This window comes from Limanda limanda, chromosome 16 (assembly GCF_963576545.1).
Source record: "Limanda limanda chromosome 16, fLimLim1.1, whole genome shotgun sequence".
NCBI classification, from domain to species: domain Eukaryota; kingdom Metazoa; phylum Chordata; class Actinopteri; order Pleuronectiformes; family Pleuronectidae; genus Limanda; species Limanda limanda.
Window position 1 is genome coordinate 1,983,576 of NC_083651.1, and position 15,668 is coordinate 1,999,243.

Here is a 15,668-nt window from a genome sequence, read left to right on the forward strand (position 1 = left end):
GACCCTGACGGACATAACCAGACAGAAGATCAGCTTGATGGCCTCAGCGAGCAGATTGACAGACGCCGGGAGGAAATCATACTTGTTCTCTGTAAATAAAATAAACAGGTGTTATGAAGATGGTCTGAAGAATCTGTTTAAAACTGTAATAGTCCAGGCAAAGTAGCCCATTTTGGAGCCAAAAATAGAAGTAATTGTAAAAGAATTTTTTTCAGCATAGATCATTTGTATGAGGTGTCCAGAACAACATACTAAAAGTCCTAAGAAATCCTAGTTGAGGAAATATGTTTAATTCTCATCAATGTGCCAATAAGGCAACAATACATCCCAAAGAGACTATTTTTTTCCTTTACTCCTATCAAATGAAAACTTAACACAATGAAAGTAGCCATGAAACGTAACATTTTTTGTATTACAAGTTTCTTTGAAAATTAATTTATGTATGTATTTGTCATACATATGAATGGTGTTTCTGCCTATGCAAATTAGGACATATTCAATAAGTGTGGAGCTCATGTGGTTGTCAAATTCATTTCAAAAGAAACTTGTAATACAAAAAAAGTTACTTTTCATAAATACTTTTACTATGTAAAGTTTTATTGTGGTAGGAGTAAAGGAAAAAATTAAGCCTATTTGGGTGTATTTGGGGCATATTCGATTAGTGTATAGCTCATTTGCATATTCAAATTCATTTTCAAAGAAACTTGTAATACAAAAAATGTTACGTTTCATGGCTACTTTCATTGTGTAAAGTTTTATTTTGATTGGAGTAAAGGAAAAAAATAGTCTTTTTGGGGTGTATTGTTGCCTTATTGGCACATTGATGAGAATTAAACATATTTCCTCAACTAGATTTTCTGAGGACTTTTAGTATGTTGTTCTGGACACCTCATAGAAATAATCTATGCTGAAAAAAATTCTTTTACAATTAGTTGGTCGTAAAACGCTACTTTGCCTGGACTGTAAGACCTGTTTCCTCGACACTCACCTGCGTTGGCAGAGAATTTGAGCAGCAGGATGCGACTGGTCCCCAGAACCACGAAGCCCAGGCCGAGGGCGAGCGTGTAGGCCGAGGAGCGGGAGCACCGACTGGGGCAGGACTGGCAGCGCACCATGGCCGCACTGGGACAGGAAGTGGTCAGACCTGCTGGTTAATAACTAGGGATGGGGGGGAAAAAAATCGATTCAGTTACAAATCGCGATTCTTGTGAATGATGATTTTAAATCGCCATGCTGTCTCCCGAATCGATTTTTTTTTTTTTTTAACATATTAATTGGTTTATATTGGGGGGGCAACATCCCCCCAGAGCATGTTGACCAGCTCTTGTTTTTGCACAAGAATCTAAACATACCCAAGCACTAGCTTTGCATCGCCTACATGCAAACAACAATAGTCTACTTTTTGTTTATTTCAAATTTTAAGTAAACTTTTATTCATTCTATTTAATTTATATTTATTGTTTAAAAGTAGCCTAAGTGGCATACATTTCTTAATCTGTCAGTTTGTGTGCAGTTGACAGGGGCTATACAATAATAGGGAACATTTTTATTTATTTTCTCTATTGGCTGCCCGGCAGTCGTTAAGTTAATGTTAATATTTGAAATAAAACTTGTAAAGCTCTAAGTGAATTTGACTGTGTTGTATTTTAAGGTATGATTCAACATTTTTCAATGGTCCCTTATTTAAAAAAAAAAAAATAACCAAAAGAAATCCCAGGAAATCGTAAAATCGAATCGCAATACTTACAGAATCGCAATACCCACAGAATCGCAATACATATCGTATCGCCACCTAAGTATCGTGATAGTATCGTATCGGGAGGTCCCTGCCGATTCCCGTCCCTATTAATAACACAGACACCGTGCTGGTATCAGACTGGTGCAGGTTCTGGTTTCAGAAAGAAACAGGGAGACTCCGTCCTTCAGTCATTGTGGAAAATTAACAGAAAAAACTTTTGAATTCACGATTGAAAACTTCAATCTTCTAACAAAACATCAAATGTCCTGTTTTGTTCGACTAAAAGTTCAAATAACCAAAGATATTTAGTTGTTAGTGACACATGACAGAGTAAAGCTGGATCTTTGTACATTTGAGAAGAATCAGAATTATCAGATGTTGTGTTCGTACTTGAGCTTGAAAAATGAAAACAGAAATTACTTCTCTGTGTGTAAGTTAATCGATTTGTTGAATAATAGTTTGATTTCTTGTTCTTTCAGCTGTTGTACGATCACTTTGGAGGCTGAAAGGTGTTTATTATTTTTTCCTCCATATTTTCTTTATTTTACATCCTCTTTTTATTGGATTATATCAAAATCCAAATAAACAATGTCAGACACAGTAAAAGCCTCATTTCGCTGAGTCTGCTGTCAGACTCCAACAGATATATAGAATTCAAATAAAAGTGGTTTATACAGTATTTGTTATTCACTCGTGTTGAGGGTTAAAGACGAAGGATGTTGCATCTTGAAAAACCATGTGAGGAAAATTGTTAACAAAGTGATAATTGATGTTGTGCCTTAAATTAAATTTGTGTTTAGCTAGATCACAACACACATGATCTAAAGGCAATAAACATGAGATATAACAATAGTATAGAAAAACCCAGACTTGGTGCCAAACTGATTAAATCAAGTTACAGTCACAGAGCAACATGTTAAACTGTTAAACTAGTAGTTTGCAATATATCTGTCATATTAAAAAGGAAAATTCAAAATGCTGAGAATCTTAAAATTGGTTAAAAATTAGTTTGACTGAGGAGTGATTTTAAAATGTTCTTGATTAGTTTAAGGCTCTTTATGGTCTGACCCCTGTTTATATCTCGTGTTTCTTTGTGTTCTCTTTAAATAAAGTTATTAATAATTTACACCTCACAATACTTAGAAGTTATTAATATTAAAGTTCAGGTGTAAATAAGTTTAAAGTCTCTTTGTTCACAGTAACGTAACGGAGCTGCGAGTCGGTTCAGATCGTCACCGAAGTAACGACTCAGATCATGAAGGAAAGTAACTAAAGCTTGAGAAGTAACTTAATAAAACAACGTTATTAATTCTAATGGTTTAATGTGATCACATGACGTCATGTTCCTGTGTTTACTCTCAGAGTTAGAGAAGCTCAGTTAGCATCGCCATGTTTCTGCACACAGACACACAACAACACACACAACACACGTCCCCTTACACACACAGACACACACTGACACACACAGACACACAACAACACACACAACACACGTCCCCTTACACACACAGACACACAACAACACACACAACACTCGTCCCCTTACACACACAGAAACACAACAACACACACAACACACGTCCCCTTACACACACAGACACACAACAACACACACAACACACGTCCCCTTACACACACTGACACACAACAACACACACAACACACGTCCCCTTACACACACTGACACACAACAACACACACAACACACGTCCCCTTACACACACAGACACACAACAACACACACAACACAGGTCCCCTTACACACACAGACACACACTGACACACACAGACACACACCGACACACACACGGATCCTCCAGCCTCCGACACAACGTGGGAAAACAACACAACTCACCCACAAGTTTGTCTTATTCTCTCCGACACATCCCAGCTGCATCCGACTCGCAGCACTTCCGGGTTAATCCGCCGCGCATGCGCCCTGGGGATTTACGCGGGGTACCCCTGCCTGTGATTGGCTGAGCCTGACTATGACCCCCCCCGCCTCCAACCAATCATCTCTCTCCGCGGATAAATCGACCAATCAGAGGGCGGGAATACAAAAGAATGAGGCAGCGTCGACAGGTTGATGGTGGTTGTCAAGTGTTGACGTCACCCTGCACTGTGACCGGAAGAGCAGGTCACATGACCGGTGCGGTGCTCACCTGGAGGAAGGGTTGTGGGTTTGTGTGTTTTTACTTTCATTCAGTGTGTAGTTAGGGCCCGAGCACTGACAGGCACTGACAGGTGAGGCCCTATGGACATTTTAAGGATCATTTTTATTATTCAGGCAAATTAATTGGCTTTTTGAGGCGTTAACATGCTCACATTCTTACCAAAATTTGCAGAAAATTAGAGAGTGGTGAAAATTTACGTATTCTGGAGGAATTTTCAATGGGCGTCGCAGAATGGTTCACGGTGCCCCCCTAGCAGTGTTAATTTTGGCAGCTATTTTTGATTTAGTCTTAGTCTTTAGACGAAAATGCATATTAGTTTTACTCACATTTAGTCATTTTTATCCTTCTTAGTTTTAGTTTAGTTTTAGTCGACGAAAACAAATTACATTTTAGTCTAGTTTTAGTCACATTTAATAGCCACATTAAACTCCTTATCTTCCCTTCTCAGGTCCAGCCCCCCCCCCCCCCCTGTGTTGTGTCTACAACTGCGTACTAGTCTAGCTTTCAGTACTTAGGTTGTCCATTAGATGTCCCTCCTATAGGTCTATAGCAGGGGTCGGCAACCTTTACTATCAAAAGAGCCATTTTGCCCCCTCTTTCCCCAAATAAAATTTGTCTGGAGCCCCAAAACATATTTGCTAACAAAGCTAATAAAGTTTTATATAAAGTTTTACTATACTAAACTGTAGATTATTGCATTTATGAAATTATAGAACAACAATAAAGAAAAATGTTGACATTTTATTGCTATTTTTACCTGTTACAACAAAGGGAAACACCAAATGCTTATGAAGAGGAGAAGAAAATACACAGGCAAGTGTCGGCCTACTTGGAAAAAAATGAAATGCAGAACTGTAGAGCTATTTGAGTCCTCCCCATATTTGTGGGAAATGTATGAAATAAGAAGAACCCTATAGTGAGGTGAGAACTGAGGTGAGGAATATGGTGAGGAAGAACTCAGGAGGAGGAACTCAGGAGGAGGAGCTCAGGGGGAGGAGCTCAGGAGGAGGAACTCAGGAGGAGAAACTCAGGAGGAGAAACTCAGGAGGAGGAGCTCAGGATGAGGAACTCAGGAGGAGAAACTCAGGAGGAGGAACTCAGGAGGAGGAACTCAGGAGGAGAAACTCAGGAGGGGAAACTCAGGAGGAGGAGCTCAGGAGGAGGAACTCAGGAGGAGAAACTCAGGAGGGGAAACTCAGGAGGAGGAGCTCAGGAGGAGGAGCTCAGGAGGAGGAGCTCAGGAGGAGAAACTCAGGAGGAGGAGCTCAGGATGAGGAACTCAGGAGGAGAAACTCAGGAGGAGAAACTCAGGAGGAGGAGCTCAGGAGGAGAAGCTCAGGAGGAGGAGCTCAGGAGGAGGAACTCAGGAGGAGAAACTCAGGAGGAGAAACTCAGGAGGAGGAGCTCAGGAGGAGGAGCTCAGGATGAGGAACTCAGGAGGAGAAACTCAGGAGGAGAAGCTCAGGAGGAGGAGCTCAGGAGGAGAAACTCAGGAGGAGGAGCTCCTGAGTTTCAAAAATAATAACAGAAGAGAAATAAACACAAGTAAGAAACCAGCGGGCGGAACAGGAGGAGCTCCACCTGAGGAGAAACTCAGGTGGAGAAACTCAGGAGGAGGAGCTCAGGAGGAGGAACTCAGGAGGAGAAACTCAGGAGGAGAAACTCAGGAGGAGGAGCTCAGGAGGAGGAACTCAGGAGGAGAAACTCAGGAGGAGGAGCTCAGGAGGAGGAGCTCAGGAGGAGGAGCTCAGGATGAGGAACTCAGGAGGAGAAACTCAGGAGGAGAAACTCAGGAGGAGAAACTCAGGAGGAGGAACTCAGGATGAGGAACTCAGGAGGAGAAACTCAGGAGGAGAAACTCAGGAGGAGGAACTCAGGAGGAGAAACTCAGGAGGAGGAGCTCAGGAGGAGAAACTCAGGAGGAGGAACTCAGGAGGAGGAGCTCAGGAGGAGGAACTCAGGAGGAGAAATTCAGGAGGAGGAGCTCAGGAGGAGAAACTCAGGAGGAGGAACTCAGGAGGAGGAGCTCAGGAGGAGGAATTCAGGAGGAGGAGCTCAGGAGGAGAAACTCAGGAGGAGGAACTCAGGAGGAGGAGCTCAGGAGGAGGAGCTCAGGAGGAGGAGCTCAGGAGGAGAAACTCAGGAGGAGAAACTCAGGAGGAGGAACTCAGGAGGAGGAGCTCAGGAGGAGGAGCTCAGGAGGAGAAACTCAGGAGGAGGAACTCAGGAGGAGGAACTCAGGAGGAGAAATTCAGGAGGAGGAGCTCAGGAGGAGAAACTCAGGAGGAGGAACTCAGGAGGAGGAGCTCAGGAGGAGGAATTCAGGAGGAGGAGCTCAGGAGGAGAAACTCAGGAGGAGGAACTCAGGAGGAGGAGCTCAGGAGGAGGAGCTCAGGAGGAGGAGCTCAGGAGGAGAAACTCAGGAGGAGAAACTCAGGAGGAGGAACTCAGGAGGAGGAGCTCAGGAGGAGGAGCTCAGGAGGAGAAACTCAGGAGGAGAAACTCAGGAGGAGAAACTCAGGAGGAGAAACTCAGGAGGAGAAGCTCAGGAGGAGGAGCTCAGGAAGCTCAGGAGGAGGAGAATCTCAGGAGGAGAAACTCAGGAGGAGGAGCTCAGGAGGAGGAACTCAGGAGGAGGAGCTCAGGAGGAGCTCGGGAGGAGGAGCTCGGGAGGAGGAGCTTGGGAGGAGGAGCTCAGGAGGAGGAACTCAGGAGGAGGAGCTCAGGAGGAGGAACTCAGGAGGAGGAGCTCAGGAGGAGGAACTCAGGAGGAGGAGCTCAGGAGGAGGAACTCAGGAGGAGGAGCTCCGTTTGTCCCATTGGCCGCAGACGTTTTGCTGCGTCAGGTGAACATTATTATTACTAATGTGATTCAAATTATGCTGAATCATTTAAACTGGTTCCCGTGGTTACCAGTACTTTGTATTGTGCTCTGGTGAGGGTGGGGGGGTGGGGGGGGGGTGCTCTATATGACATGACTCATTTTCTCCACAACAAAGAGATGATGTGTTTTTATTCCTAAAGCTGCCTTCAAATACTTCCTCTACACTGACCCCTGGGGGACTTGGCTGGGATAAGACCCCTCTACACTGCCCCCTGGGGGACTTGGCTGGGATAAGACCCCTCTACACTGCCCCCTGGGGGACTTGGATGGGATAAGACCCCTCTACACTGCCCCCTGGGGGACTTGGCTGGGATAAGACCCCTCTACACTGCCCCCTGGGGGACTTGGCTGGGATAAGACCCCTCTACACTGCCCCCTGGGGGACTTGGCTGGGATAAGACCCCTCTAAATCCTCCCCTCTCTATCCCTGTTCTCTACCTGGTGTCTCTGACTTCCTGTCAGCTGGACTTCCTGTCAGCTGGACTTCCTGTCAGCTGGACGTCCTCTCACTGTCCTCAGGACAAGTTCTCACAGTAACTTAAGATTAAAGTTAAAATTAAAACATTTCTAGGTCTGCAAAGCACTGAACAGGTGAGCACTTGCATTTTGAAGCGTGTTGCTCACTGCGGCTGGAGAACGCTTCACTTCCTGCGTCCGTCACGTGACGTCGATCCTCGCCTGCTGATTGGTCGTTAGGGTCGACGCTGTGAACTGCACATCACACTGTGAACATTTCATGTAAAGTTTTACAATCACACACACATTCATACAGTGCATCTATTAGCAGCACTTTATGGGGGGGGGGGATTCAGGGTTCAGCATCTTGCCCAAGGACACTTCGGCATGCAGATGGGTCCGACTGGGGATCGAACTGCCGACCTGCAGGTTGGAGGACGACCGCTCTCCCCCTCAGCCACAGCTGCCCTATGGAGACCATCATCATTTACCCCCGAACCCCTACATTGAACAGGTTACATACAACAACAACAACAACAACAACAACAACAACAACAAGCAGAATCAGGGGCTGACCAGTGCAGAGAAGTGAGCGTCCTGTGTGAGCAGCCAGGCGCCTGCACGCTTGAGAATGGCGCTGTGCGGCGTGAGGCGTCTCAGAGACATGTGTCAATCAAACTATCAATGGACTCCACGGCAGCACAGGTGTTTTACAGGTGACCTGCAGGGCGTGGCCGGGCACGCTGGTTAATGTCGACGCACCTGAGAGCCGGGGATTATTCCCCAGATTTATAGAATATGTAATAGAGTGGAGAGGCCGTCTCTTCACTCAGAGAACCAACACGACAAAATAACCAAGAGTTCCGTTTATTTTATGTTTCTGTACCTCATGTGTTTTCTAATGAGCTGTGAAATATTATTGTTAAATATATTTTTTGTGTATTTATTACCAAAGCAATCTAACAATATCATTTTAATTTTAATGATTAAAAAAATAGCCTAAAATCCTGCCCCTTGCAAATATGATGATGAATGCTGCCGTGTGAATTGATTTGTTCACTATGGACCTGATGTCAAAGTTTACCAATTAAGAAAATGTCCATTAAAAGTTATAATTCGCTGGTCATGTTTGGAGATATGAGGACTTTGGTAACACAGCTGGTCACTATTTCAATACATATATTTAATGAAGCTACTAATGTGTGCTGCTCAAGGTATTTTATATCAAAAAGAAAATAGAAGAACACATAAGTCACTTTTTTATGTTGCATATACATATATTTATTGATGCATTTATACATTTACACATTTTTGTCTATCTACTTAATCTTACCAATCTATTTTCTATAAGACAGGAGTTTCCATAAACCCAACACCAGTGAATTATTAATGTTTTCTTTGCAATTTTGCTTTTAAATCTGACAAAACAAACAGCTGAGAGCTAAGAGCTGAGATCTCGTTCAAGAGGAGAATTATCAGAATCAGAATCAGAATCAGAACCAGAATCAGAACCAGAATCAGAACCAGAACCAGAACCAGAACCAGAACCAGAACCAGAATCAGAATCAGAAGGTATTTATTGCCCAGTAGGTTTACACCTACCTGGAATTTGCTCTGGTTATTGATGCATACAATGAACATAGAAACATAAAAACACAGTAAATACACCACACATAAGAAAAAAAAGAATAAAAAAGAATATATATTTACTCACTATTTACTTCTTATTTACTAACTTTTTCTAATATTTATACAAAGTAATATTTATTTAGACATAAACATATCTATATAAAATATATAAAAGATAAAAGATATCAAAAGTGAAGTAAAAAGTGAAATGCAAAATGCAAAACAGTAACGAAAAGATACAGAAGGAGTCTGAAACCAGGCGGAGTCTAAATGATCCAAAGTGTCTGTTTGTGTTGAAGAATCATCACAGAGCAGATTCATGAAGTAATAACACACAAGTACATCACAAGACATTTCTAGTTTCTCTCACTGTAAAGAAACAGTAGTCAAAACAAACATCATCCAAATATTCATTAATGCATTAACGTTATTAGAATCACTATTGAGACAATTACTGTTTTTCTGATGTCAGGATGTGTTCTCTCTCTCTCTCACTCAAGGAAGCACCAGCCGCGCTGTTCCATGCTGTAGCAGACAAAAGGTTTTCTTACTTCACAGGAAATTAATTTCCATGTTCCTCCCTCGTTCAAATCTGCAACACCACATCCGATTTCCTTCGAGCCAAGTGGGTTGAAACCAGGGACCCAGGAGCTGAAAGAGAAGTGACTCCCGTCGGACCAGTAAATCTGAGGATCTCCGTACAAACCGATCCATGCAGATGCCCAACGGTAATCGGGTATCAAGCTCTTTATCTGGTCGTTGTCAGCGTCGTTCCTCACAGTGGCCAGATCTGTGAAGTGTTCTCTGCAGTGCCTCTGAGCCTCAGACCAAGTCTTTAGTGTATACACTGGCACAAACTCGAATCCTCCTGCAACTGAGTCTGAGAACAAAAGAGGGATTGTTGAGATCACACAATGGATTTCAAAATCATATCTTAAACATGATGTTGTATCGTAAAGATCAATATAAAGCACAACATTACCTCTGTAGCAGACAAATGGAAGCTGTTCATGGCAGAAATAATCATGCCATTTTCCTTCTCTATTCACATCCACACAGAGCTCATTGGCTCCTTTATAGTTTGGTTGGTGATCGTTCCAGTTCCTGTATTCAGCTCCACTCTGGTTGAACCCATCTGACCACTTCCAGTCCACATGACTGAACAGGCCGATCCAAACCTGAGACCTGTGACCAGCAGCAGAAACTGTGTGGTTCAGTTTCTTCATTTCTTCAGTGTTTCCCACAGTGGCCAGGTCGGTGTACTTCTCTCTGCAGTAGCTCTGAGCTTCAGTCCAAGTCTTTGCTTCAGACACAAAGTGGTACTGGTGGAGGAGGCAGGTGGAGAAGGTGAGGCACCCTGAGGAGGAAACCAGTTATTGTTGTTATGTATGAGGACTCAAATTAATCTCTATGTTCATATTTCCTGTTAGACATCATACAAACAGTTAAATTCACTGACCTGAGAGACACAAGACACCAAAGAGGATCCGGTCCATCCTGATGCTGCTCGGTGGACTGTCTGTCCCAGTGTCCTCCACCAACACCTAACTGATCCAGCTCTAGTGCAGCTTTAGGGAAATGTAACTCCAGCTCCTCCTCTGCTACAGACAAGAGTGTTCTGTTGAACTCTTTATGCAAAAAGGCAAAGATGCAAACAACAATTTTTTCTCATGTATTTCTGGATGCATGTCACTGTGCAGATAGATCTGATCGTATCTGAACTCCTCTTCCATGTTACTGGCTGCTTTGCATTGTAAATCCTCTCTGGCAGGAGCTCTGTGTATTCACTCATGTCTCTCAGGGTTATTATCTTTGTTATTATCTTTGTGTTGATGTTGTTTGGAACTCCAGATCTCATGGAGTCGACTCTACTCACCTCTGGCCTTGTTGAGCCGTAAGGCTGCTGTTCTGTGATACTTGTGAAACCTCCATGTTCACAGACGGGACATGGACCAGACCCTCAGTGTCTGTTGAGGACGTCCTGACGTCTCCGCAGCACAGACCTCAGGTCAGCTGACAAACCAGAACTCACAGGTTGTGACTGCGGTCAAAGACAGAAACATGAAAAGAAGATTTAAGTGAATCAGACAAATGAGTCACTGAGACATCAGAGAGACATCCTGCTCAGCCAATCACGTCTCTTTAATCAGTTCAGTGTCTGAGGGTCGGAGCGTGGGAACAGGACACACACGTCCATTCACACAACAGCCTGAAGAAAATGTATAAACATACAGTGGGTACAGAAAGTATTCAGACCCCTTTAAATGTTTCACTGCAGCCAATTTAAAAAGTTAATTTAACTTCTCAATGTACACTCAGCACCGCATCTTGACAGAAAGAAACAGAAATGTAGAAATTTTTGCAGATTTATTAAAAAGGAAAAACTGAAATATAACCTGGTCATAAGTATTCAGACCCTTTGCTCAGTATTGAGTAGAACCTTTTGAGCTAGTACAGCCATGAGTCTTCTTGGGAATGATGCTACAAGTTTTTCACACCTGGATTTGGGGATCCTCTGCCATTCTTCCTTGCAGATCCTCTCCAGGTCCGTCAGGTTGGATGGTGAACGTTGGTGGACAGCCATGTTCAGGTCTCTCCAGAGATGCTCCATTGGGTTTAGGTCAGGGCTCTGGCTGGGCCAGTCAAGAACGGTCACAGAGTTGTTCTGAAGCCACTCCTTTGTTATTTTAGCTGTCTGCTTAGGGTCATTGTCTTGTTGGAAGGTGAACCTTCGGCCCAGTCTGAGGTCCAGAGCACTCTGGAAGAGGTTTTCTTCCAGGATATCTCTGTACTTGGCCGCATTCATCTTTCCTTTAATTGCAACCAGTCGTCCTGTCCCTGCAGCTGAAACCCCCCCCCCCCCCCCATAGCATGATGCTGCCACCACCATGTTTCACTGTTGGGATTGTATTGGGCAGGTGATGAGCAGTGCCTGGTTTTCTCCACACATACCGCTGAGAATTAACGCCAACAAGTTCAATCTTGGTCTCATCAGACCAGAGAATCTTATTTCTCATAGTCTGGGAGTCCTTCATGTGTTTTTTGGCAAACTCTATGAGGGCTTTCATATGTGTTGCACTGAGGAGAGGCTTCCGTCGGGCCACTCTGCCATAAAGCCCCGACTGGTGGAGGGCTGCAGTGATAGTTGACTTTGTGGAACTTTCTCCCATCTCCCTACTGCATCTCTGGAGCTCAGCCACAGTGATCTTTGGGTTCTTCTTTACCTCTCTCACCAAGGCTCTTCTCCCACGATGGCTCAGTTTGGCTGGACGGCCAGGTCTAGGAAGAGTTCTGGTTGTCCCAAACTTCTTCCATTTAAGGATTATGGAGGCCACTGTGCTCTTAGGAACCTTGAGTGATGCAGAAATGTTGAAGACCTCTGATTTAAATGGTTTAATTATCAGCTTCAGTGAAACCAGAGTTTCATGGACACACGTTAGAGGAACAGAGCTCTGGTGGTTTATGGATTCTACATAATATATAAAACTGAGATATCACAAAATCAAACATTAAACTAAAAATCATCTTGTGTAGAGTTAAACTGTAACTAACACAAAAAGACGTCGTCATATTAACAGATTCTATAATCGACTTCCTCACACAGGATCTTCAAAGAACATCCGACAAATTATCACTTTTTAAGTTGATGGTAAAAACATGAATTTTTATCTATGAAGGAAAATTATTGATTCTGACATTGATTCATAGAAATGAGCTGGAAACAAACCATTTAAACACAAACAACAACAACATCCAATTTCTTAATAAGATTATTTGTTTTCAGTTGTAATAATAATCATTTGTTTAAAATACTCAGATTCTTTATTTATAATTTTCTGGATTATTATTTTATTCTGTGATGTTATTCAGAAAAGGAGGAAACGGGGAAACCCTCAATTCAATTCTCACAGTTCAAAGTAAAATCTCAAATCTATTTAATCATTTAAAGGAAAAAGGTTTTAATTTAAAATCAAAGTCACATCACTGTCGTCTTCTTTTTCTGCACGTTTGAATCTAAGATCAACAATGTGCTGCCTCCTGCTGGTGTTTCCTCCACAGTGCAGCCACTGCATGAGAAACAGGTTGTATTGTTTCTGTCGAACTTTTATTTCTGTTCAGCTTCTGATGTTTGTGGTTTATTCTCTGTTGTTTTCATCAGATTCAGTGAATTGACTCAGATCAAAAGTTTTATATATTGTAAAGACTCTTTTTAAAAAGAGTCTTTACAATGTAAAAATTATGTTGGTACCGATATTTTAGTTTTAATGTAATTTCTGTATTTGTATTCAAATTTGATGGTTTTGTTCCTGAATTTTTCACATTTTAAACACAACCTAAATAGTTTTTATCATTTCAACAAAGTGAAAGTTTCTCATTCATTTTCTCCATTGACTTTTGAGAAAAATCCCATAAACCATTGTAAATGATCCCATTCCAGCAACATGGTGCATGTTCCTCCCCGACTGGAATCAGAGGAATTCGTGCTAAATGATACGATCAGAGCTCCTCATCATTTCCATGGTCACAGCAAACATAAGGACCCAAGGATTGTGGGTAGTGTAGTGCTTCTCTTCCACATCATATCTTACAGACTCGTCGCTTGTTTACTTTGGATGATTAAAACAATTATGGCTGATAATTAAAATCCCTGTTGATATTTTTACTTCAGGAACCAGACTGTGGATTAAAGATGGAGGACGACTCACAGATTCAGGTGAAGCCAGAAGAACAACATCTGCTCACTGAGCTCAGACCCACGAGCAGAACTTCACATGTACAGAATCCATCAGAACAGCTTCATGACTCACTGCTCAGTTCATCGAGCATCGAACAGGAAACTCTCAGCCGATCTTTGGGTTTCACCTTTTCACCTTTATTTTCATTTCATTAAGCTTTGATATTTCCACTTTATTTCACAGACATCGCTCCTCTGAGTCTCTAATAAAACCACAACACGTTACCACATGTTATCTGATGAATCTGTGAAAGTGATGTTTCATGGTCGGTTGTAAACATAAGGTCCGGTGGCCGGGTTCGGGTTCGGGTTCGGGTCCTCGTTCGAGGGCCGCTGACTCCGCTCGTTTACACACAAGAGTCCGATCTCCTGTCCACCGCACAGTGCCGCCTGTTGCCATGGTGGCCAGGTCGGTGTACTTCTCTCTGCAGTAGCTCTGAGCTTCAGTCCAAGTCTTTGCATCAGACACAAAGTGGTACTGGTGGAGGAGGCAGGTGGAGAAGGTGAGGCACCCTGAGGAGGAAACCAGTTATTGTTGTTATGTATGGACTAATCTCTATACTCATATTTCCTGTTAGACATCATACAAACAGTTAAATTCACTGACCTGAGAGACACAAGACACCAAAGAGGATCCGGTCCATCCTGATGCTGCTCGGTGGACTGTCTGTCCCAGTGTCCTCCACCAACACCTAACTGATCCAGCTCTAGTGCAGCTTTAGGGAAATGTAACTCCAGCTCCTCCTCTGCTACAGACAAGAGTGTTCTGTTGAACTCTTTATGCAAAAAGGCAAAGATGCAAACAACAATTTTTTCTCATGTTTTTCTGGAGGCATCTGAACTCCTCTTCCATGTTTCTGGCTGCTTTGCATTGTAAATCCTCTCTGGCTGAAGCTCTGTGTATTCATCTCCCTCAGGGTTATTATCTTTGTTATTATCTATGTGTTGATGTTGTTTGGAACTCCAGATCTCATGGAGTTCCTAACCCTATATATTTAAGTTGGCGAAATGTATCACAGACACACACACTCGCCCCTCCGGGTACTTCATGACGGCCTGATACGATTATGTTTTAAAAAATTGTTGTGACTTAGTCAACCACCAACATTTTCGTCTCGTCTCGTCAACGAAAATTAAAATACATTTCGTCATAGTTTTTATTTTCAAAGATCCGTTTTCGTTACGTCTTCGTCTTGTCTTATTCATGGGAAAAGGGGCGTTAACGAATATTTTTCATTATCGTTATCGTCAACGAAATTAACACTGCCCCCGAGACCCCCGGTACTTGTTCACATTGACCGATCTTCACAAAAATTGATACACATTACCAGATAAACAAAAAAGTCTTTGGTTGCAATTGGAAAAACGCAGCAGAAAGCCTGCTATTGTGCATTTAGTCGCCATTTTGGCCATATTTCACATTTTTACTTTGATGTACTTGTACCAGGGCTTACGTCAGATCAACTTCAAATTGAGATGAGTGTCATCACAACAAGATGGAGATACAAAATTATTCAAAGATCGATTTTTCATCACACGGTGTGACCGTGGCGTGGCGTCAAAGTTTGATTTGACCATCAAAACATGAGGTTCTGTATCGCGGGCATACATGGACCATGAATCCTTTGATGCTGAACCGTAAACAACAACTCCACTCCTGCAGTGACAGTGTCAGTGGTCATAGATCAAAGGAATCTTTATGTCTTGTATTAAATATGTTTCTGACAGCCACAATTACTGATTGCCCAAAGTCACACCGTATGTTGGTGTCACACGTAAGGTATAATAATCACATCTGCTCCTCCCTGAAGAGACGCAGGCTGAAAACCAGACGATCACTTTCACCTTTCAAACCAAACTAAACCAAACCAGACCAGACGTCCTGAGTGAGTCCAGCTACAGGAGAGAAGAGTCAAACTACAACCTGCAGACGCTCCACACACTGACCGTGAGTTTAACAAACACCTCGAGTCAGAGAGGAAGTGAACCTCAGTGAAGTTCATGGAGCTGTGACTGACTGACTGTCTGTTTTCAGCTTCACCTGGAGACTCA

General features: G+C 42.8%; 1 protein-coding gene across 1 annotated transcript in view; it reads right to left on the minus strand.

Annotated features, from left to right (window-relative positions):
• Nucleotides 1–3,654, minus strand: part of slc35a5 (solute carrier family 35 member A5) — an 8,518-nt gene extending 4,864 nt beyond the window's left edge. The window contains exons 1-3 of the mRNA XM_061088408.1: nt 3,594–3,654; nt 989–1,158; nt 1–89 (exon numbers count right to left, since the gene is read on the minus strand). The exon at nt 1–89 is cut by the window's left edge and continues 10 nt beyond it. Of these exons, the coding sequence (XP_060944391.1) occupies nt 1–89; nt 989–1,115 (216 nt within the window). The 5' untranslated portion in view covers nt 1,116–1,158; nt 3,594–3,654. The remainder of the gene's footprint in view (nt 90–988; nt 1,159–3,593) is intronic.
• Nucleotides 3,655–15,668: the final 12,014 nt, after the last annotated feature.